The 21710-nt window shown below is 34.4% G+C and overlaps 3 protein-coding genes and 1 long non-coding RNA gene across 6 annotated transcripts; 2 read left to right on the plus strand and 2 right to left on the minus strand.

The window, feature by feature from the left end:
* Positions 1–1932: 1932 nt before the first annotated feature.
* Positions 1933–5885, plus strand: LOC125580423. The gene is made up of 11 exons (XM_048744833.1): positions 1933–2185; positions 2270–2585; positions 2785–2953; positions 3028–3077; positions 3151–3243; positions 3328–3416; positions 3560–3638; positions 3779–3861; positions 4003–4081; positions 4238–5328; positions 5429–5885. Exons 1-11 carry the CDS (start codon positions 2154–2156, stop codon positions 5568–5570), a joined length of 2223 nt encoding a protein of 740 aa, XP_048600790.1. The 5' UTR covers positions 1933–2153; the 3' UTR covers positions 5571–5885.
* A 1835-nt stretch (positions 5886–7720) lies between these two features.
* On the plus strand, positions 7721–10797 carry LOC106427932. Of its 2 annotated transcripts, none has more exons than XR_001285558.3 (5): positions 7721–7858; positions 7980–8049; positions 8125–8209; positions 8307–10058; positions 10318–10797. It is a non-coding gene; the product is annotated as an uncharacterized LOC106427932 (long non-coding RNA). The 2 variants fall into 2 exon arrangements; XR_007318145.1 differs by having other exon boundaries at positions 7725–7848.
* Positions 10798–11914: 1117 nt separating this feature from the next.
* Positions 11915–13328, minus strand: LOC125580424 (UPF0725 protein At3g25080-like). Its single transcript, XM_048744834.1, has 3 exons — positions 12653–13328; positions 12494–12582; positions 11915–12418 (listed from the first exon to the last, which is right to left on the minus strand). Exons 1-3 carry the CDS (start codon positions 12681–12683, stop codon positions 12086–12088), a joined length of 453 nt encoding a protein of 150 aa, XP_048600791.1. The 5' UTR covers positions 12684–13328; the 3' UTR covers positions 11915–12085.
* Positions 13329–16545: 3217 nt separating this feature from the next.
* On the minus strand, positions 16546–20376 carry LOC106427916 (phosphatidylinositol 4-phosphate 5-kinase 6). 2 transcript variants are annotated; one of them, XM_013868633.3, is made up of 8 exons: positions 18568–20370; positions 18337–18504; positions 18083–18248; positions 17885–18001; positions 17593–17786; positions 17310–17443; positions 17177–17231; positions 16546–17068 (listed from the first exon to the last, which is right to left on the minus strand). In XM_013868633.3, exons 1-8 carry the CDS (start codon positions 19584–19586, stop codon positions 16780–16782), a joined length of 2142 nt encoding a protein of 713 aa, XP_013724087.1. In that variant the 5' UTR covers positions 19587–20370; the 3' UTR covers positions 16546–16779. The 2 variants fall into 2 exon arrangements, with proteins under 2 accessions (XP_013724087.1, XP_048600792.1); XM_048744835.1 differs by having other exon boundaries at positions 17885–18248; positions 18568–20376.
* Between the last annotated feature and the right edge of the window lie 1334 nt (positions 20377–21710).

Here is a 21710-nt window from a genome sequence, read left to right on the forward strand (position 1 = left end):
AACAACTTGTAAAAGCAGAAGTTGCATATAAATAGAGGTTCCCTACTATTAAGGAGTGGTGGTTATTTTCAAAAAAGAAAATGATGTGGTAGTTAGTTTTGAAAATTAAAAAGGCAGAGTAGTTATCACATTAAAAAGGTATGTATCGTTAAAAATAGTTGTTGGATCCAACTTTTATCAATGGGTCAAACAGGTGTTTTAATAGAATAGATATCCCAATTCCATACATAAGGGGCAAGAAAATCAGAGTGCATGTGCAATAGGTTATGTTAATAGTCAGCGAACGCATGTGATATACGTCACCAAATTAAGTTTGAGTGGGGTCCCTCCCCCATTCTTCATCTGTTGCTGATGATATGATCTGATATCCACTCTATCTATCTATGCATTTCCTCATATCCATGTGCGGCCTTTGTTTGCTTCATGATGCAGTTATTGGATTCGAAATGGTTTAATCTTTTCTTTCTTTAATAACCATACAGTTTTACGAATACTAAAGGCAATCACTCAATAGATACAGTTCTATAATTTAGTGAAAAACAACAACTAGATATTATTATTATGCATGCATGTGCTTTGCTTGGGAATATAAACCTAAAACAATTAAAAAAAACAGATGATAGTAGGTTATATAAAATATTATTTTAGTAAATTTTGAAGAGAAATTTTATAGGATAGTTCTTTTTAAGTTTTTGTCATAAAAATAATTATCAATAAAAAATGACTAAAATAAATTTTATTAAAGAGTAAAAATACATTCATACCATAAAGGTTAACTAATCTAGATTTATGGTTTAAATTTAATTGATGTAATTTTGAGGATATAATTTCAGATTAAAAAAAATTAAAATTAAAATTTTCAAATAAAAAGTACTATTTTAGTCATTTTCCTTATTGAAAACTATTTTTGTGACAAAAACTTAAAAATAGATATTTGATTCGCCTATTTCCAATCAAAGAAAATAAAGTAGTAGTTCGAAGATGCTTTGTTTCTTAAAAAGTCCCAAACTTTAGTATTAGAAGGCTCAAATTAGTAGATCCAAAAAACACTTCTGTCCTAAGTGTTAATGTGTTATGCAAGAGAAGTGTTGGTTGACAGGTTGAGGCATGATTTTTCAGAATACAACTCGAAACACCAATAGTTCCATACAAAATAACTTGTATATTAAGCAGATAATGATCTGTCGCATTGATTCGTGGAAGTAGCATTTTGAGACGGCTCCTTAACGTAGTACGCATGTGCATCCAAGAAACTAGATCAATACATTTTACTGAGCTAAATAACGAACCGACAATCAAACTTAGCTAAACTCTAGCCATTCAACTTTGAAAGCAAAAACACACATGTACTTAGAACATGATTACTTGTCTTAATCGAGGTTTTTAATTCATGATTTGATTTTTTTTTACATTTTTTAGCAAATTTTTTTTTTTTTTTACGATGATTCTTGTATCTCTTATTTAAGAGATGATTCTTAATTTTTTTTAGTTAAAATCTTATAAAAACTAAAAACTGTAGATAATAATTTCAGTTAAGAGATATGTTCTTTTAGAAGTTAGAACAGAGATGAAGCAGAGAACCACGAAACTACTCTCTCTCTCAATAAACAAGCCCAACAGAAAGGAGGCTAAAAGCCTGGTTCGAAAGAGATGACAAGCCCATAGATGTGTTCTTCAACATTCATCATCTCCATAACATTCACATCTTCCCCCAAGATTATTGGGCTCTATCTAGGGTAATTTTTTTTTGTTTTTAATTAAAAGTTTCCAAAATTGTCGTGGAGGAGAAACAGATTTACGAGCTGACGTGGAGGCTTATGATTGGAGAAAAAATCTTATGGCCTGTATCATTAAAACACCGTTTGATTAAGCTGTAAGGCATCACATCTAATCATCCTCTCTGCCTCCAAAGAGTCCAAAACAATCTCAGAACTCACAAAAGAGACGATCTTCCCTTCTCTACCCTCTCCTCACTACACAAAACTACTAATTAACTGATTAATAATTATATTTATTATCGATCCTAAGTTAATAGTATTAATTTCTTTTTTTATAAGAAATAAATAATTAAAAAAAAAAAGAGAGAAGCGATCTCTAAAAATCAAAATCTTGGGGGAGGAATAATTGTTCGGGTGCGTGTGTGTGGGGGATAAATGGCCTTTCACGTAGCTTGCCCAATCACTTGGTATGTTATCTCTCTAACGCTCTCACTATCTCTCTCTCTATCTCCTTTGCTCTCGATCGATATTAATCTCGTCCTTCATCGCAGCCGTCGGATCTGCTCCTGCTCCCTAGGGTTCCCTCGCGATCTCCGCGGCGCCGATTCGAAAGAGGACTTTCTGAGAGGCGTTCGCCGAGTGGAGGATTCTCTGATCGATCCTTGGGGCTCTTCTAAGGTTGTTACGGTTCAGGTTAGGGCTCCGAAGGTTCGTAAGGATTCGATTGGAGATGGCGCCGTTGACGAAGCCGCGGCGGAGGAGGAGGCTTCGGCGCAGAGGAAGCGCGTTTCTCTACAGAGACAAGCTGCTGTTACGGTTGAGGCTGCCGAGGATTACGCTCGGAGGTTCGAATCTGGTGTCAATGAGGTGAGCTTTCGTTGTGATGATGATCGTTACCAATTGCATTGACTAGTGTGTGTTGTGAGGATGATGATGATGATGATGATGATAACGATCATCGTTTGTTGTGAGGATGATCGTTACCAATTGCATTGACTAGTGCTTGTTGTGAAGGTGATGATGATACGGAGAATCGATTTTGTTTGTTTGGTTGTTTCTTGTACAGGTTTCCTCAAACGAGGAGGAGTTAGCTCAGTGTGGCGTGAATGTGATGTGTAGAATGTGCTTTTTGGGGGAAAGTCATGGAAGCGAGAGAGCGAGGAGGATGCTTTCTTGTAAAACCTGTGGGAAGAAGTACCACAAGAATTGTGTGAAGTCTTGGGCTCAACATAGAGGTGCGTTGTTGTTATCCTACTTTCTCTCGCGGCTTGGTAAGGCTTTTGAAGTCTAATTGGCTGTAAGTTTGCAGATTTGTTTCATTGGAGTTCATGGAGTTGTCCCTCGTGCCGGGTTTGTGAGGTAATTTTTTTTCTATGCTCTGCCAATATCTCGGAATGTTTGACTAACTTCACAGAGTTTTCACGTTCTTTAGGTTTGTCGTAGAACAGGAGATCCGAACAAGTTTGTGTTCTGCAAAAGGTGTGATGCTGCTTACCATTGTTATTGCCAACATCCTCCACACAAGGTAGCTTACATATAGCTTGTTCATGACATATTATCTATGAGCTTAAAAGTAAATTGGCTGATGTATGTTTTCTGGACCGTACAGAATGTAAGTTCTGGGCCGTATTTGTGCCCGAAGCATACAAGATGCCACAGCTGTGATTCTACCGTCCCTGGAAACGGCCTTAGTGTCAGGTATACATTATTAGTCCCTTGTAGGATAGGTTAGTTATAGAAGTGACCAGAACAAGGCGAGTTAAGGAAGTTCAGAAGGATTTAGCTTTAAAATTTTCATTGACCATTTATTCTCTCTCTTTTTTATTTTTTTTATGTAACAGGTGGTTTTTATCATATACTTGCTGTGATGCTTGTGGCAGATTGTTTGTGAAAGGAAATTATTGCCCTCTATGCTTGAAGGTATTTTTAAAGCAAAATGCGTCGTAGCACTACTATGACCTTTATTATTTAGTGCGTCATGCCCTTGGCCAAAGCATGCAGCTTCTGCTACATTTGTACCTCTTTAGTGTTGCGTTAACCAGGTTGCTTATCTTGTATAGGTGTATAGGGATTCAGAATCAACGCCAATGGTATGCTGCGATCTTTGTCAGCGTTGGGTGCATTGCCATTGCGACGGAATAAGGTTCTTCATTATTATATTCTGTAGATAAAGTTATTGCGGTTGCATCTGTGTACTTGTTTTGAGAACTTTAAATATGCATAGCAAAATGTATTTCAGTTATATTAAATCTTGAATTGTTTTCTTTTGAAAACTGTCATGCAGTGATGAGAAATATCTCCAGTTTCAAGCTGATGGGAACCTACAATATAAATGTGCCACATGCCGTGGGGAGGGTTATCAGGTATGCATGTTCCTGTTTTAGAATCCTCCTCGCTACTTAGTCACTCAGGCCACTCTTCTTGTTTGGAATGGGAAGGGAAGGAAATAGTGCAATTTGCTAGTTTGTTAATTAATCAGATAAGGTCTCTTTGTTTTCTTATTCTGCCTTTGTTCTCAGGTGAAGGATCTTCAGGATGCTGTTCAAGAACTTTGGAAGAAGAAAGATATGGTGGACGCAGAGTTAGTTGCTAGTTTAAGGGCTGCTGCTGGTTTGCCAACAGATGAAGAAATATTTTCGATCTCTCCGTTTTCAGATGATGAAGAAAACGGTCCTGTGTCTGGGCGTTCAGTGAAGCTTTCTATCAAAGGACTGGTGGATAAATCCCCAAAGAAAAGCAAGGAGTACAGAAAACATGTTAGTAAAAAAGGTCACCATACTAAGTCAGAGCTCCAACAGGATTCTGATGTGCATCACGGGATGGAATCTCAGAGAAGCAGGCTAAGTGGTGCTAAAACTGATAGTTTTGGGATTCAGATGAATGAACGATCTGATGTTCGTTCTTCTGTGGCTGGAATTTGCTCAACGCATGAACCTAGGATTGTGAAACACAAGAGGGTTGATGACGTTATGGTGACCGATGAAGAAAAGCCATCAAGGATAGTGAGAATAAAGTGTAACAACAAGCCTCAGGATTCTGATAGCGAAGAGACATCATTGAAGGCAAAGAAGTTGGTCATTAATCTTGGCGCGAGGAAAATAAATGTCAGTGATTCTTCCAAGTCCAATGTTGTTTCTCATTCGAGGGACAGAGATCAGTCTTCTGGTGAGGTACGAACCTTGAAGATATCTGGAAGGTTTGGGAAAACTAAATCTGAAGGAAGTAAAGGTACTTTTGGGTCGATCACACAGTTCCCTGCATCAACAAGTGCAGGCAGTCATGTGGATGACAAAACATCCATCTCACCATCTTTACAGAAAGAAGCTAGACCTCTGCTGAAATTTAAACTCAGGAAACCTGATTCGGGAGATCAGACATCTTTGGCTATAACGCAATCTGAGGATGAAAAGCTGAGTTCTGGAAAGGGTCAGAGATCGAAGAGAAAGAGACCTTCAAGTTTAGTGGACAAGGCTTCTTTGGAGGAAGACGGTGATTCTCGTCAAGATAGTCCCAGGAGCGATGAGATGATGGATGCTAACTGGATTTTGAAGAAGTTGGGTAAAGATTCAATAGGAAAGAGAGTCGAAGTCCAAGGATCTCAGAACTCATGGTAAGTTTGATCTACTTTGACTGATTAAGCGCTTGTGTTGGGTTATTTTTTTTTAATCCAAATCAAACGTGTAAAACTAATAATAATTTTCTGTTAAAAGGAAAAAAGGAATAGTAACAGACGTTACTGGAGACACGTCCACATTGTCGGTTTCTCTAGATGATGGAAGCATGAAGACATTTGAACTTGGGAAGCACAATGTCCGCTTCATACCGCAGAAGCAAAAGAGGTCGAGGAGTTGATTAAACATCAAGCAGCGTTTTAGTCACTAACTTTCTGTGTGCGACATGAGAATATTTGTGTTCAGGCATTTCACGAGTTTTAAACTAGTTTTGGTGGTAATTATGAGAGTAACGCCAAACTTTGTAGATATAACTTGTGATACTGAAGGTAGATCTTGTTAAGGCTCGAGTTGTCGTTCCGTGTAACTCATTTGCACTAGGTTCATAATACTGCTTTTTTGCAAACTCGTGTAACCATTTTTTCTTTCTTAGTTCAAGCATGTAAGAATCCACTTTTGTACTCTGTTGCTAAATATAGTATCACCAATTATCAAAGTGAAAATAATCAGGGCGGTTGCAGATTCCCATCAGTAGTAACTAACAGTCTCACCTCCACACGTCTCTTCCTCTTCTTCACAATTCTTGAAGCTGTGGTCAGAGCACGCGTAGCTATTAGTCCTCCACCGTCCAGAGGATTAGCTTGTTTAGGAAGCAACAACATATGCTTCTTATTTCTCACAACCCTAGATTTTCATGCCATTCAGTGATGCTATAGATCAAAACCATAAGCAGCATAAATCTTAAAACCTGCTTTCTAGAGTTTCATGTGGGTATGCTTCGCGAGTAAACACTCCTTTAACCAAGAACGGATCACTACTTGTTTCATCTCCTTTAATCATGTCTGAGTTCTTGGTGTCATTTGTTATTCTCTCTTGTATCGCATCACAAAAGAACTGCAGGAAAAAGCAGATTGTTTGTGCTCGTCTTATCCGGAGGTGATGATTAATGAAGGTTATGATGATGGTGAGAATAAACAAAACCTTACATATAAATTAGTTAACCGATTGCATAATAAGGTGTTTTCCTGCAGAATGTGCATCAGTAAAATTTAATTTAAATTGTATTCAAAAGTAAAATTTTGTTAATATTGTAGATTTTTTTTATTTTCTTACCAATATTCTAATATAATTTTATTTAATTAAATATAAAATTAATAAAAATAAATAATTTTATTTATTTTAAATTATATTTAAGAATAAATATGTATATACTTAAAGTTATAATCTTAGATAGATTTTATCTATTAGTTTTATTGAAAATATATTAAATCAGTTTTATAATTAAGAAAAAAATGTATATAAAAATTTTATAATCACCAAAAATTAAAACTAAACGTTATTTCTAAATTTGTAGATATAAAAAGGAAACAAATGGTATTATGATTAAAATTTATAACTCCTAGAAACTAATAGAAAATTTTGAAAATATTTTTTAGTAATAAAATTTATAATTATAAAAATATAATTAAATAATATTTCAAAATTTATAAAATAGTGTTATAATTCTATTATTATATTTTTAGTATCATATTTGAATAATTTTTTTTTAATAATGATGAATGAGTTATTCTAATATAAATCAACATTAAATGTTATTGTCCATGTCACATTTAGTCATAAGCTATGTCACCAATTTTAATATGTGATGTCACATTTTTAAGGGAAAATGATTGTAGAAATGACATGTGTCAAATCACTTTCTAAATAATGTATACTAGATCCTGAACCGCGCGCCAGCGCGGGTATGAATTTACGGTTTTTGATTATTTAATTTAACTAAATGATGTATGGCGCGCGGGTATGAATTTACGGTTTTTGATTATTTAATTTAACTAAATGATGTATTTGTAATATTTAATTTATTATATTCACTAAGTAAATTACTTTTTTGGGGTGTTAAACCATTGATTTATGACGAATAGTATAGTCGATATCATATAAAAAAATTGAACATATACACGTAATTAGAGAATTATGTACAATATATAAAAATAATGATTATGAATGTAAAATATGAAGAAATATTATATAATGTCTCCGTATAGCATAAAAGATTGTAAATTATTTATACATATTTAAAGAAAATGCGATCTAGATTTTTTAAACTTATATGAATAATAACATATAAAACAGTTGATTTATGTAAATAATTTTAAATGTTTTATTAATAATAAATTATTTATATTTTTTGTTTTGAGATAAAGATAAAAATTAAATGTCCATAACCAATTATGTTAAAAGGGGCCTTATTAAAAAAGCCCATGTGCTGTCAAAAAAAAAGGAAGCCCATTTGGTAACCGTTTTTTTCCGGGAAAGATAACCAAAAAAATTGTCTTTATGTTTATTTTGTTTTAGTTTTGTCGTCAAAAATTAAAAAAAATCTCTTATTTTCCTCGATGTTCAATCTGAGGCTTGTCTTCGATGTTCAATCTGAAGACATTTTTCTGCCGTCAAAATAGGTACGGGAAGGTGAATATCTGTAGCCCTAATTCAACTTTTCTATTTCCATGGTTTTTTACTTTTGCTGTTTTAGCTCTGATTGGGTACTTTCATCAAGTCTTATTCTTCTATATATAAACTGTAAGTGCAGATCGAACTTTTGATTTGGCCGATCTATACATTCAATAATCATATATAAAAGATAGGATCAAGGTGATCAGGTACGGTTAAAACATGGGCCTTTTTTACAACTGAAACTTTGCGTTGTCTCTTCTTATATCCAGTTGCTGAAACAGGGTTCAAATTAGTTACATGGATGTTGACTTGAGGTTTTCGGACCTCTTTTACAAACTGATATGAAGGTAATTAGACAATTAAAAGGTTAGTCATCTCACGTTTTTGTTGTGTTCTATTGACATTAAATCTGTTTTTTTTTAAACCAAATATGCAGAACAAACATTTATTTTTTGCTTTTCAGAATTGATCTCCTTTCAGATTGGAGTGCCATAAACGTCAATAATACTTGTGATTCTGCAAAGGACTGATCTCAATAATACTTGTGATTCTGCAAAGGACACTTAAACGGATCATCTAATAAATATAGGTTTAAGTAGAACTTACAGTCTGATCAGCTAACACGAATTCTAGTGTTTCATCGGCATAGGGAGGGGTTTGTTTCCATGAGCGAATAACTTTCACTTGTAGACGCCATTTACTTTTAAAAGGCCTCAATCCGTTTATAAAAGTAAGATTCTTGTTCTCTGACATGATAAACTATAAGCAACGATCAAAATATTAGTTTAGGAGTGGTTTAGGTTATTGAACACTTATGCAAGGTTAGGTATATATAATGTAAATGTGAAGCCCTAATCAATGGAATATACTTTAAGTGGGGCGGAAGACAAAATCTTATGATTTTATGGAAGAATATAATTTGTTCCCAAAATTACTCCAAATCGTTCGTAAATAATGGGAAACCAGTGAGATCGCTATATCTTTAGATTTTTTTATAAATCTAGAATTGATTGTTTCTTCCTCTGCAAGAAAATGAATTGGTTGTAATCAAAAAGATATGATATTGAAGAGGAGATATTCGATTTTAGGTTTGTATTTAGTGTGATGTCCTCCTACGTTTTCGGTTAAATGTTGTTAAGTTTCAAATTATTACTTTACTTTTACGTAATCATCTTTAGAAGTTAATTTATTGATGTTAAGTTTATATTTGAATATGAAAAACACATTAATATAACTGAAAAAGACAAGCTTAAAAATAGGTAGGTAAATTTATTATTTCAATGGCATTCAAATGTAATTAAGTTTGAAAACTAAGGGGTAATTTTAAATGGTACTTCTCTTTTAATAATAGAGATAGGGGATTGTTTGCTAACCAAAAATGCATAAATGAAAGTATTAAACGGGATTAAGATAACCCAGCTGATTACATAATAATTGTTTGCTAAACATAAAAATGCATAAATGAAAGGACTAAACCGGAATAATCTAACCCAAATTGGTAAACCGAAATTAACTGATTATATAACAAGGTGATTTGGCAAATGTCGATCATATTGTCTGGTTGATTCCAAAGGGTTCAAATTTCTGAGATGGTTTACTCTACGTCCACCAGACGCATTATTAATTGATGGAGAACATAGACTAAGACTGGAACCTGCACTAGCACTAGGAGGCCAGATTAGGCACCAAAGAATGCATTTACTTTGTTGGGCTTGCGTTGATTGTGACCTGATAGTTGCTCTAGAGTGTTGAATGAGTTAGATAAGGAGTACATGCATCTTTCTCTAATGTTTCTATGTCGGAACGTTAGTACAGAAGAATATAAAGAATATTGTGAAGCTGGAAACAACAAGCATTGTTGCTTTCCTAGTGGCTTGCTTTGGAGTCTGATGTATGCCAAGTTACATGGTTAGCTGAAAGAAAAAGTTGAAGACAAGAGATTCAACAGACGTCTTTTACTATGATACTCTAGAGTCAGCTTTGAAGCGTTTGAAGATGGGGTATCTGGTTGGTGCAACGTTACTGTTGTTTGATGGATGAGTGAGTATTATAAGGTGAAAAGTGATGAAAAAATGCATATATACTATGGTCTGAAACCAGGCGCTGCATATCACGATGAACATGCCGTGATGATTGTTGATTTTAGAGTGATCCGAGGGGTAAAGTTTTTTTCATGCGGCAACGTGAAAAACGTCGACTCCACATGCATAAACTAGTAAGCTATTTTCACTATGAGTTATATTGTACTCTCTCCGTTCCTTAATAATAGACTTTCTAGAAAAAACGTTTGTTTTGTAAAGATGTATTTTTTGTGTTTTCTATGAAAAATTTATAAATTTCAAGAAAATTGATTTACTTTATTAAATTACTATTGGTTAAATTATTATCGTATATCGCTATGGAATGGTGGCATTGCGGTTATGTGTCCGCTTTGCAAGGACTGTCCTGAGACAAGAAACCATCTGTTTTTTCAGTGCAAATACTCGGGAGAGGTGTGGTCGAGTCCCACCAGAAAGCTTTTGAGGATGGATTATACCAATGTGTGGGATGACATTATATCCCTTCTCACTAGAAGGCGAAGCAAGCTGGAGCTGTTCTTGTTTCGATATGTTTTCCAGGCCACTCTATGTGCAGTTTGGGCAGAACGGAATGGGAGGAGATTTGGAGAGGATCCCAAAGCTGCGTCGGGGCTTACAAAAATCATCGACAAACAAGTTCGAAATCGTATCTCAAGCATCAGATACAACTCAGCTTATCAGGGAGCGATGGGAACTTGGTTCTCCTTCATATGATCCTATTTTCTAATGTAAAGCAAAGTTTCAATTTCTTTTGAGCTTAAAACAAGCAACTTTGGTTGTAAACAGTATTTTTTGTTTGAATTAGTTTAACATTCTTTCAAAAAAAAAAGTTATTGAAAATTGAAAATTACAGAAAATGATACATTTATTATGGTAGTTCAATGTGTTTTCTTAATATGTGTGAAAATACTAAAAAATCTATCTTTTAGGAACGGAAGGAGTAATTGCAATAAAATGATTGACATTGTTTGTGCACAATGCATTGGTTTTAGGCTTAATTAAAAAGCATTGAATCAATTGTTCAATTCAACCCAAATTATTGAGGAAGAAGAATGTGATATTGTTGATGTTGATTAAGAAGAAGCCACCTGATTATGCTATGCATACATGGAAAGATATTCATTCATTAATGACTTTAAAATCATGTTCTAACTCGTACTCTTATTTAATTATTGATTTATATATTAACAAATACAATACATGTTATAACATATGAAATTAACCTAACATGATACCTACGATTGGAACTTAGTTTATTGATATTATTTGTCTGAAAACTATAAAACCTTATAGTTCAAATCAATACTATGTGACATTCAATTCATTATCCATATGTTTTTTCTTTGACAAAAACTAAAGGGTAATAATTAAATGATGTGCACTTAGTATTTATTATTTACATATGATATAATTTTCACTAATTAAAATCTCTTAGATCACATATGACAAATAATAATTGGTCCTAACTCGTCAAATTCAGATTAATTATAATTCTAATTAAATTTAAACTATTTTTTTTAATTTAACTTAATAAATTAATGAGTCAACTAAAAACTAATAAAATATGACAAATAAGTAAAATTATCTAAGATTATGTAAAAGATGACAAATTAGCGAAATTACTTATTTAAATTAATCAGCAAAATCACTTATTAAAATTAATAAATGAACAAAAACACTTATTTAAATTAATAAATTAATGACTTAGATGAAAACTAATCAAACATGAAAATAACTAAAATTAAACTAAAACGAAATTTAAAATATTTATTAAATTTAATTAATTAATTAATGACTTAGCTAAAAACTAATAAACATGACAGATAAGTAAAATTATCTAGGATTATGTAAAACATGAAAAATCAGCAAAATCACTTATTTAAATTTATCAACAAAATCACTTATTTAAATCAATAAATCAACAAAATCACTTATTTAAATTAATAAATCAACAAAATCACATATTTAATTAATAAATTAATAAATGACTCAGATAAAAACTAATCAAACATGAAAATAAGTAAAATTACCTAAAATCACGAAAACATGACAAATAAGCAAAATCACTTTTTAAATAATAGTATAGATTTCTGTTGATTAATTATTTTCTAGGTTCTAGATCTTTGTTTATTGAATCGGGTTCGGTTTATTTGTCCAGTCCTATTCACAACCTGATAATTATCGGAAGGTTTTCTGGTAAAAACTTCTGAACTCTGATGACTCTGACCCATGAGACGAAGCATCCAGTATCCTCATCGAACCTTCTACTAACTATAGCAATGTGATCAGAAACTTCACCAAGCGCAATCTTGGATAAGTCATTGTACCTTATGTAGAAGGTTGCATTTTTGGCATTGAGTCCCGGAGGCACCAAATCTGTAGCCACGTTCACAATGTCCAATTTGAATTTGGAGTCACCATACCTATCTTCAGTTGTGGCAAGAGTAAGCTCCAAATATAGACGAATCCAGTCATTGGATTTCAGCTCTTCTTTTGCCTAACCAAAAGCAAAACATTTACTTACTTTACTACTCTATTGATATCATACGATGCTTCCAAATTGTGTGGTTACAAGGCAATATCTTTCAAAAGGATTCTCTGGCGGCCACTCAGGCAAGCGAATGTCCAAAAGAATCGTTTCTTTGTCACTTTTAGATTCCCCTATATATAAAAAAAGATTAAATCAGCATTTCTTTTTATTTCTACAAGGTTGTACTTACATATCTTTTACCTCGAATTCTTGCAATATCGCATGTCAGCATAAATTTGCCACAAGTCTCTTCCGATACTTGAATCTGAAAAGTCTGACGCGAAGAGCCACCAGCTTGGTCAATTGCATACAAAGTGATGTAATAAGTGGCAGCAGCAGAACCTAGTGTCTTAATGTATTTCCGTACGCCTTTGAGCTTAAACTCTCTGCCCTAAAAGAGGGGAAAAAATAAATTGAAATCTAGCATTACCATTAACACAATAGAGAGAGCAAGAAAAATATAAACAAACAAGAGTTTTTGACCTGCAGCAAATTGTAACGATGAAGGCCCATCTTAGCATACAAGCAGACTAAGCGAGGACAAAGATGATCTTTAGTACATCTATTTACACAGAGTTCAATCCTAGAGCCTTTCAGATTGAATATCTAATATCCCATGAGCAGATGCAAAAAAACAGTGAACAAAATCCATATTCAATCTCTTATTAAAAAAAATAAAGAGGATGAAAGAGAATTACACCGTATTTCTCCACTAGTTTCTGAGTGGCCCTCGACTCGCGATCAAATGCTTCAAGATTGTAATAGCTTATGAACATCTTTATTACCGTCTCCCTCCTCAAGCTATTTCGGTTTACAGTTTGTCGATCTTAGGCGATGGGCTATTTAGGTTACTCACGCCTTTGTATATAACCATTATATATCCATTGGTTAAGCTCATTCAAAAAAAGAAGAGCAAGTCCTATTTAAAAAAAAAGAATAATATCCTCTATACAATTAATATATACTAGCTTTTGACCCGCGCGCCCGCGCGGCTATATGTTCAATGTAATTATATGTTTTGTTTATTGTTAAAACATTCATGTTATTGTTTCATATGTTATTATTTCTGATATTGGTGTATCTTGTTTATGTTGTTTAGTGTATATTTTTAAGCTTTGAGGTTGTATTGTTCTTATAATTATATTGTATTTTTTTCTTTCACTTGGTAAACTAAACATAAAAGGTATAATATTAGAACATTTATTTGACATTTAATAGTTTTATTAAATAAGAAAATCTAAAATTTGTGATTTATAATTTATTTTAAATTTTTGTTTATATAGCTTTACAAAAAAAAATTCGCTAGCAAATATACAACCAATTGGAAAAGTAACCCCAAAAACATATAAAAATATATATCTCTATTAAATATTTACAAAGCCTAATTAGATGAATTGATTTGGGCCATTTTGTTATGGTTTTAAAATATGTATCGTTTGTAACAGAAAAAAATAGTGAACCTGAATCACAAATCAAAGTCTATATAATATTTTTTCGGAAAATAAACAGAAACACGTCTGTCCCGTCACCGGCTGCATTGATTTGAACATTTTCAATTACTCCCTATTTTCCAACTGGTATAGCATGCTGAACATGGTACATGTGTGTTCTTTTGCAACAGGCTTGGATTTTGTTTCCCTACAAAACAAAAAAAGAGGCAATATTAGTTTAGCTTGTTAAAGCAGTAACCTGTTATAAAACAACAAATGTTTAGAAATATTGGTTTACACGTTAGTCTGTTAAAACCATCTCAAAGGTATCTCTAGAAACGGTGTTCATCCTCCAAGAATGTAAGCACGTAACTTAAACTTGTTATTTATAAGGCCTGAGTTTTGTGAGAGGATGAAAAGTAGTCATAGTAGACATTTTCGGAGGATTTGCGCTGAATGATATGGTGTTTAGGTTATTGAGAAAGAGGTATATATAGCTAGTTAGGAAAGGTTAGAGTAAATCAATATCAATATCTAATATTTTGTTAGTTGTGAATTTTTAGTATTAAATAGCGAATATCCAATACGGCTTTATTCCAAGTTTGATTCGTTTGTTAGTTGCTTAACATAATAAACAAATAGAAGTTGAGAAAATTAAGATATTTTACGTGATCTGCAAGATTAAGCACACATAAATATTTTGTGGTAGTTAATTGATATGATATTTGTTAAGATGAATGCTTTAATATATGAATAGATTAAGGGTGGGCATTCGGGTTTGGTTTGAGTCTATTTGGATTTCAGATTTTCGGGGTCAAAGATTTCAGTTCCATTCGGGTATTTCTAAGTTTTGGTTCGGATTCTGTTCGGATCTTTGCCGGTTTGGTTCGGATTCGGATAAACCATTAAAATTATTTTTAAAATTTTAAAATTCATTATATACTTTAAATTTTTAAAAATCTATAAACAAAATAATATATTACATATAAATTTGAATAACATAAATCAAAATACCTAAACTTAACATATAATTTGATTTGGTTTGAATATTTGAATAGATAATCAATAGATATTTCAAGTATGTTTGGTGTTTTGGGTATATTTTAGCTATTTTCGACATTTACTTTTGACTATTTGTATATATTTTCAAGTATTTTGAATAATTTAAAAATATCTTATATATTTTGGATGTTTTTAATAGACATTCGGGTATCCGAAATACTTTGGTTTGGGTCGGATTCAATACTACTTTTTTGGATTGAGTTCGGTTCGGTTCTTCGGATTCAGATTTTTTGCCCACCTCTAGAATAGATAGTGGAAGGAAATATATTTTAGGTAAATAATAAATGTTTTACATGATTTGCAAGATTATAAACGAAAAAAAAATGTATTTGTTATGATGATTGCTTAAAGATAAGAATAGCTTGTGTAAGGTAATTTCCTTTAGGAAAATAATAAATGATTTTTTTTAGTTTTAATTAAAAAATATATTGTGAGAAATTGGTCTTGTTTAAGTTATTATTGATGTTGAATAACATGATTCTAATAATATTGATATAAATTATGATCTTAATCAATGACATATATTTGTATATAGCTAATTACTCATTTTGATTTTGCAGACGTAAAACTGGATATCTGATCTGATGAACGAACTTAGTATCATAATACAGGTCGATGTTTTATAAATGATATACAAAGGTATGTAGGTAAGCACTAAGCAACAACTTTTTTAACTGTTTTGTAATTTTTAGTAATGAGAATAATTGTATGGTTTAGTAATAAGTGAAAACGTCAATGTTTTAGTTATTGTATAGAACGATATGTATGGAAAGTGGTAAGATGTGGGTTAGTAATGGTTTTGTAATTACACGGTATAATAATTAAGTGAACATTGACGGTATAATAATTAACCAAACGTGTTTTTCTGTTTAGAAAATAAGCAAAACGTTAAGTTTAACCCCAATGGCATAAGTTAGTAATTTTTGAGGAAAATTAAGGGTTTATTTTTTATTGTACTTCTGTTTTAATAGATTAGATTAATTCTGATTCACAAAAATAGATTTTCTAGTATTTTCACATATATTAAAAATATTAAATCACTAGAATAAATGTCCAATGCAACATAAGGTACTCATTCTACAAGTGTCCAATGCTTAGTAGTTTAATTATTTTCCAAGGATTATTTATGGGCAAATCTCCAAAATAGCACATTTCTAAGTTTATATCACAAAAATAGCACTCAAAAACTAAAATGACCAAAATAGCATTTTATCTTTGGAAAAATTTAAATTTTTTTATTTTTCAAAATTTGAAATCTTATCCCCAAAACCTCACTTCTCAACTCTAAACCCTAAAACCTAAACTCTAAACCCTAAACCCTAAATTCTAAACCCTAAACCCCACCCCTTGAGTGCTATTTTTGTGACTTTTGGCATTGATTGCTAGTTTGGGAACAAAAACTTGATTTAGTGCTATTTTGGTCTTTTTCTCATTATTTATTAATTAACAAATAATCATGTTAGATAATAATACTATTATATTAAGTAGATACTCTTGAAACAAATTTACCACTAATGATGCCCTTAAATATAATAATTAGAAACATGTTCTGTTCTTTATTGGTTAATTAATTCTTTTTAAAATGACAATAAACTTGGACGGGAAAAGTTAATAAGAAATACAAGTCAACATCTATACACATCCTTTCTTTCACGTTTAAAGAAACGCAATACAAAGAAGAAAGTTAATTTTCACAATACTTGGTTAAATAACGAATATTAAAATTTACAGATATTTCTATATAGAAAAATAGAATTTCTAACAAAAAGAAAACCTCAAGTTCATTGGTCCTTGGGTGTGTGCAAGTTAATTAGAATGGATTGGTCTCAAACTCTCTCAAGTGTCTTCAACGAAGATCCTGAAGATGAAATCCCTGAAACGTCGAGAGTATTGCTTTGGATCAACAGCTGAGATCGAAGTTGGATCATACTGCATTGATTTATATGCATGTTCAAGCTTCTTGCTTATATCGTAGTCTTGTAGAATGTCTATAACACCAAAGTAGAGAATCACGTCGTAAAATTCACCAGTTGGTTCCCCAACAAGCTGATTCTCAGCGTCACTTCTTCTCACCGTTCTTTCAACTCTTGCAGGCATGTTTATACCTAGTTGCATTGATGCTAACCTGAAAGAAAAAAAACATTCAAGAACACGCTCACTTGTATTACAAAACTCCATTTGCAGTTTCCACATTTATTGTGAGTATATAACCATTGAGTTTTTGGTTCTTTACTTGCTGGCATCGAGTAGAAACCGGTCCATTTCTCCTCGAGAGGGACGATTGTCTCCTGCTCAAACAAGATGAAGTGGCCTCGATCAAGCAAGCTTTAAGATGAATACTTTGAAAGTTAAGACAAGATTTTTACCGGTCGGGGTTCTAGCTCCGGAAGTAGGAGTGGCAGAGTTATTGCACGAAGATTCTCGAAAGTGAAGACCAACCAAGAGACTATAGTCCATGATCCTCTCTTGTTCAAGAAATTCACAGTCTTTGTCCACTTGCCTGTTAAGAAAAAAATGTTTCGAACTCTGCTTACTTTCAAATCAGATGATTCTCAGTTTATCCGATTTGGACTAATGTGGAAAGGATATAATATATATATATATATATATATATAACAAGAGTTGTATTATAAGTAGTGAATCAGTCACCTGCAAAATTCTTGGAACCAGTTCTTTTGCAACCGGAATAAGAAATTTAGATCAAGATCTTTAAGTGTTGTATTTGGATCTATTTCAGACTCTGGTTTAGTGGTAAGACGGCCATGAGATGATCCTTTCAGGTCAAACCGTCTATGGATGGAGTGGCCAGTACAGAATAGATTCCCCATGATTACAAACCGAACCTGCAAGACACAAGTACTCTTCTGTCAGTGCTTCCATAACTGAAAATGCTAATAACAATTTAATGCATAGACATGCATACAAAAAAATGGTTGTTGACCTTTTTCTGTGCAGTGCCAGTCAGTTTCACGCAGTGAAGACCGAAGAACTTCGTAACTAGAGTGTTTTCACATGCCCTTACATGGTTGTAGTAAGCCGGAAGCATCCTTATAAGAACCTGTTTCAAATGAAAAAAATACAAATGAGTGAATATTTTGATAAACAGATTTAAAAAAAAAAATTGTATACTAGTACTTACTTTTGTTTCTGCCTTCTTCATGGTCTTGATCATGTAGCGGTCATCATTGGTCAAATAGAAGAAACTTCCACTTTTCCCTGGAGATGATAGCTCCCTAAGAGCATCATTGCCACAAATCGATAACATATAATCTGCTGCATCCACATTAAACAGTTTCCGCAGAGTCCTACACAACATTTCCATAAGTTTTTCTTAAAACCAAAACACACATAAAAGAGATAAAAAAATCAACCAAAGAAAAGAGAGTCTCTCACCTGAAAACCACAGGACAATAGTCCTTCCATTTGAACTCACAAGACTGGTGCGGAGGAGTGTATTTAGATCCCTCAGATGGAAACTTCGTCCAAAGTTTTTCCTTTGGATCAAACGCAGAAGCCTTCAAATCAAGCGATGTTGCCGGTGCTGGTCTTCCAACAGAATGTCTTAACAAGAAAAGAAACAACAATTATCAAACATAAAAAAAAAAACAAAAGTATTTAGTTTACCTAATCCCAAGCTGCAAGTTAAGCATGAGATCATAATTCTTATGTCCTTTGGAGATAGTCTGTCCTTGTTTCTTAGCAGGTTGTATTCTCAACGGCCCCAACGGTGATCTGTTACTCTCCGTATCATCTACCTGAAGATAACCAGAACCATTATTCCTCAACTCCATTTCAGCATTACTAACTCTTCCATCGACAGACCTCCTCCTCGGCCTCTCACTGCTCTTAGTCCTGTTCCCACTACTACTCTGCTCAGAAGAAGAACCGTACCAAACCGGCATCTTCTGAGACGGCAAAACCGGTATCCTCTGACAAGTACAAACCACACACTCACTCAAATCAACGTAGAACACTTGTTGCGGTTGCCAGTCAAAGTTCCCCGTAGACGTCGACGGGTAATAAGTCCCGTTCTGTTCTTTAGGATCTTTACTCCAAACACCGACGTAAAAACTCCCATCCGACCAACGGAAAGTACCATTCCCTTTAGGAGCAGAGTCTTCCCAAGACCCGTCGTAACGGTTCCCGTTGCTCCATATCATCGTCCCGTTACCGTTCATCATCCCGTTCTTCCACTGCCCTATGTAATGATTCTCGTTCTTCCACTGGTACCTCCCGTGCCCGTCTTGCAACCCTCTCCTCCACTCGCCGTCGTAGCAGTCTCCGTTGACATAGCTCTTCGTGCCTTGGCCGTGCCGCAGGTTCATCACCCACGAGCCTCGGTATAAATCTCCGGAGGAGTCTATGTAAGTGCCTTTGCCGTCCATGTAGCCGTTCTTGAAGTCGCCTTCGTAGGTGGCGCCGCTGGGCCAGCTGAAACGGCCTTTCCCCATGGTTTTGCCGCGGTGCCATTCTCCGACGTACATACACCCGTCGGTCCAGAGGTATTTGCCGTGCCCGTGGGGGAGGTTGTCTCTCCATTGGCCTGTGTAGAAGTCTCCGCTCGGTAAGGCTTTCTCCGCGTGGTATGTCTCTCCCGTTGGTCGGCTGTAGTCGTCGGCGTCGTCTGCGTGTGCTACCGACATTTCTTATTTTGTTTTGTTTTGTCTTTTTTTTTTTGTGTTTTGTTTTCAGATATGTCTTCTTCGTCTTCGTTCGTTCATTGCTAGATCGCTAAGTCTCATTTGGAGGATTGTGTTAAGACAATGGGAGGATCTTGGTCTTCTTTAGAACAGCGATGAGGACATAGAGAGAGAGATGAGACGTTTTGATTGGCGTGGAGAAATGATGATGATCAACAGAAAGATTGAAGACGAGAATGTTGTTGTGTGTTGAATTGGTGATGGTGATTCGATAGAGAGGTTGAAGAGTTTGGTAATGGCCATATTGTTATTGGAGCTCCGCGTTTGATTCCTAAAGCGACTACCTAACCAGACATCTGGAGGGGCCTCACAATGAGCGACGTGGTTCCCTTGTTAATGCTTACGTCATTTCCTATTTCTTTTTTTTTTGTCTATAAATAATACTTGTTGTAATGAGAAGTTCCCACCCGGTTATATGTAGTTTTCTTTTAGTTCAAAATGTTTGACCTCATGAATCCGTACCCACCCTCTTTTAATATACGCTTAGGTTGTTGATAACAAAAGATAAGAGAATCGTTGAAAACTAAAATGAAATCAGACATAAAGTAAGAGGTTTGAGAGAGGTTTATCGACCTTACTAAGTTGCTATGATGCTTCACCGGTCTGACCTAAAATAAACAATGCTTACTTGGTTTCACAGTTTTGTTGTTTGGTTTGTGAAGATGAAAACCGTGATGACCAAGTTACTACAACAAAGATCAAAAGTGCTCAACGTTAACTTCAGCTCTAACTATGGGTGGTGTAAATCAAACTCTAGTTAGACATGCTTTTGGGACCACTTCTTGGGAAACGGCTACCCCGCCTCTTCATGATTGTACCGTTGTCCTTCGTGTCTCCAAGAGTTCAAAAGCACATTTGGAATGTTGTGGCAGTGACTTGATGATGCAAGCAAGCGTTCAAGTTTGAAAGAAGCGTTTGCGTTAGGTCAAGCCTCAAGGTTCAAGACTTTTCATATAAATAGAAGGTCTTGTTGTATTGAGAGGACGTGAGAGAGAAACATAATACATAGATAGTGAAAAGAGAGAAAACTTGTAAGGTCTAAGCTTTGTGTTGAGTTTTCTCTAGACTTAGGAGTTGACAGAGTGAGTCTTAAGTGCTGGTGAAGGGCATTAAGGCGGGTCACTTGTAGCTTCTATTGTAAACACTATCGGAATCTAGTGGATTCCAAGTTAAAGACTCGGCCAGACGTAGCGACCCTCGTTAACGGGAGTGAACTGGTTAAAGTCTTGTGTGTGCTCCCTCTTTTACTCTCTTTATCTCCTCTACTTCTCTCACAACTCCATTATCCTCTGTTTCCTCTGTTTCCCCTGTTCTCAGTCCTCTGTTCTTGTGTTTGTTGAGTATTCTCCTAAAGGAAAGTCGACGCCTTGAGGGTAAAGAAACTTAACAGAGTGGTATCAGAGCATAGGTTCAGTGTTCACGGGTCTGTAAAGATCTTACAACGGTGAACTATGTCTTCAGCTCGAATATAAGTTGAGAAGTTTGATGGTCGTGGTGACTACACGATGTGGAAAGAGAAACTCATGGCTCATCTGGACATTTTGGGTCTGAGTGTTGCTCTAAAGGAAACCGAAGCTGTGGAGGTTCAACCTCCTGGATCTAAACAAACAGAAGAAGAAGCTAAAGAAAGTGCTGAAAAGGCGGAAGCTTTAGACGAGAAGAAAAGAAAGGCGAGAAGCACCATCGTCTTAAGCATATAACAGATAGAGTTCTCAGGAAGATCAAGAAAGAGCAGACTGCTGCTGCTATGATAGGTGCTCTTGAGAAGCTGTACATGTCAAAAGCTCTTCCTAACCAAATCTATCTCAAACAGAAGCTCTATGGATTCAAGATGTCTGAGAATCTGTCCATAGAAGGTAACATTGATGAGTTTCTTAAGATTATAACAAATCTGGAGAACACAAATGTTGTAACCTCTGATGAGGACCAATCTATCTTGATCCTCATGTCCCTGCCAAACCCCTTTGACCAGCTAAAAGATACTTTAAAGTATGGCACTGGAAGATCCATACTGACGTTAGATGAAGTGATTGCTGCTATCTACTCAAAGGAACTTGAGTTCGGATC

This window comes from Brassica napus, chromosome C1 (genome assembly GCF_020379485.1).
Source record: "Brassica napus cultivar Da-Ae chromosome C1, Da-Ae, whole genome shotgun sequence".
Classification (NCBI taxonomy): Eukaryota; Viridiplantae; Streptophyta; class Magnoliopsida; order Brassicales; family Brassicaceae; genus Brassica; species Brassica napus.

What these genes read in the sequence shown, in the direction of transcription:
- LOC125580423 (XM_048744833.1), top strand. Translation starts at nt 2,154, where the DNA reads ATGGCCTTTCACGTAGCTTGCCCAATCACTTG. An exon ending in GCCAACATCCTCCACACAAG is followed by an intron (nt 3,244 to 3,327) that starts GTAGCTTACATA and finishes TGGACCGTACAG; the next exon opens with AATGTAAGTTCTGGGCCGTA. An exon ending in TGCCATTGCGACGGAATAAG is followed by an intron (nt 3,862 to 4,002) that starts GTTCTTCATTAT and finishes ACTGTCATGCAG; the next exon opens with TGATGAGAAATATCTCCAGT.
- LOC125580424 (XM_048744834.1), bottom strand. Translation starts at nt 12,683, where the DNA reads ATGCTGACATGCGATATTGCAAGAATTCGAG. An exon ending in CGATATTGCAAGAATTCGAG is followed by an intron (nt 12,583 to 12,652) that starts GTAAAAGATATG and finishes TTTTATATATAG; the next exon opens with GGGAATCTAAAAGTGACAAA. An exon ending in CTTTTGAAAGATATTGCCTT is followed by an intron (nt 12,419 to 12,493) that starts GTAACCACACAA and finishes GCTTTTGGTTAG; the next exon opens with GCAAAAGAAGAGCTGAAATC.
- LOC106427916 (XM_048744835.1), bottom strand. Translation starts at nt 19,586, where the DNA reads ATGTCGGTAGCACACGCAGACGACGCCGACGACTACAGCCGACCAACG. An exon ending in AACTTGCAGCTTGGGATTAG is followed by an intron (nt 18,505 to 18,567) that starts GTAAACTAAATA and finishes TTTCTTGTTAAG; the next exon opens with ACATTCTGTTGGAAGACCAG. An exon ending in TATTGTCCTGTGGTTTTCAG is followed by an intron (nt 18,249 to 18,336) that starts GTGAGAGACTCT and finishes AATGTTGTGTAG; the next exon opens with GACTCTGCGGAAACTGTTTA.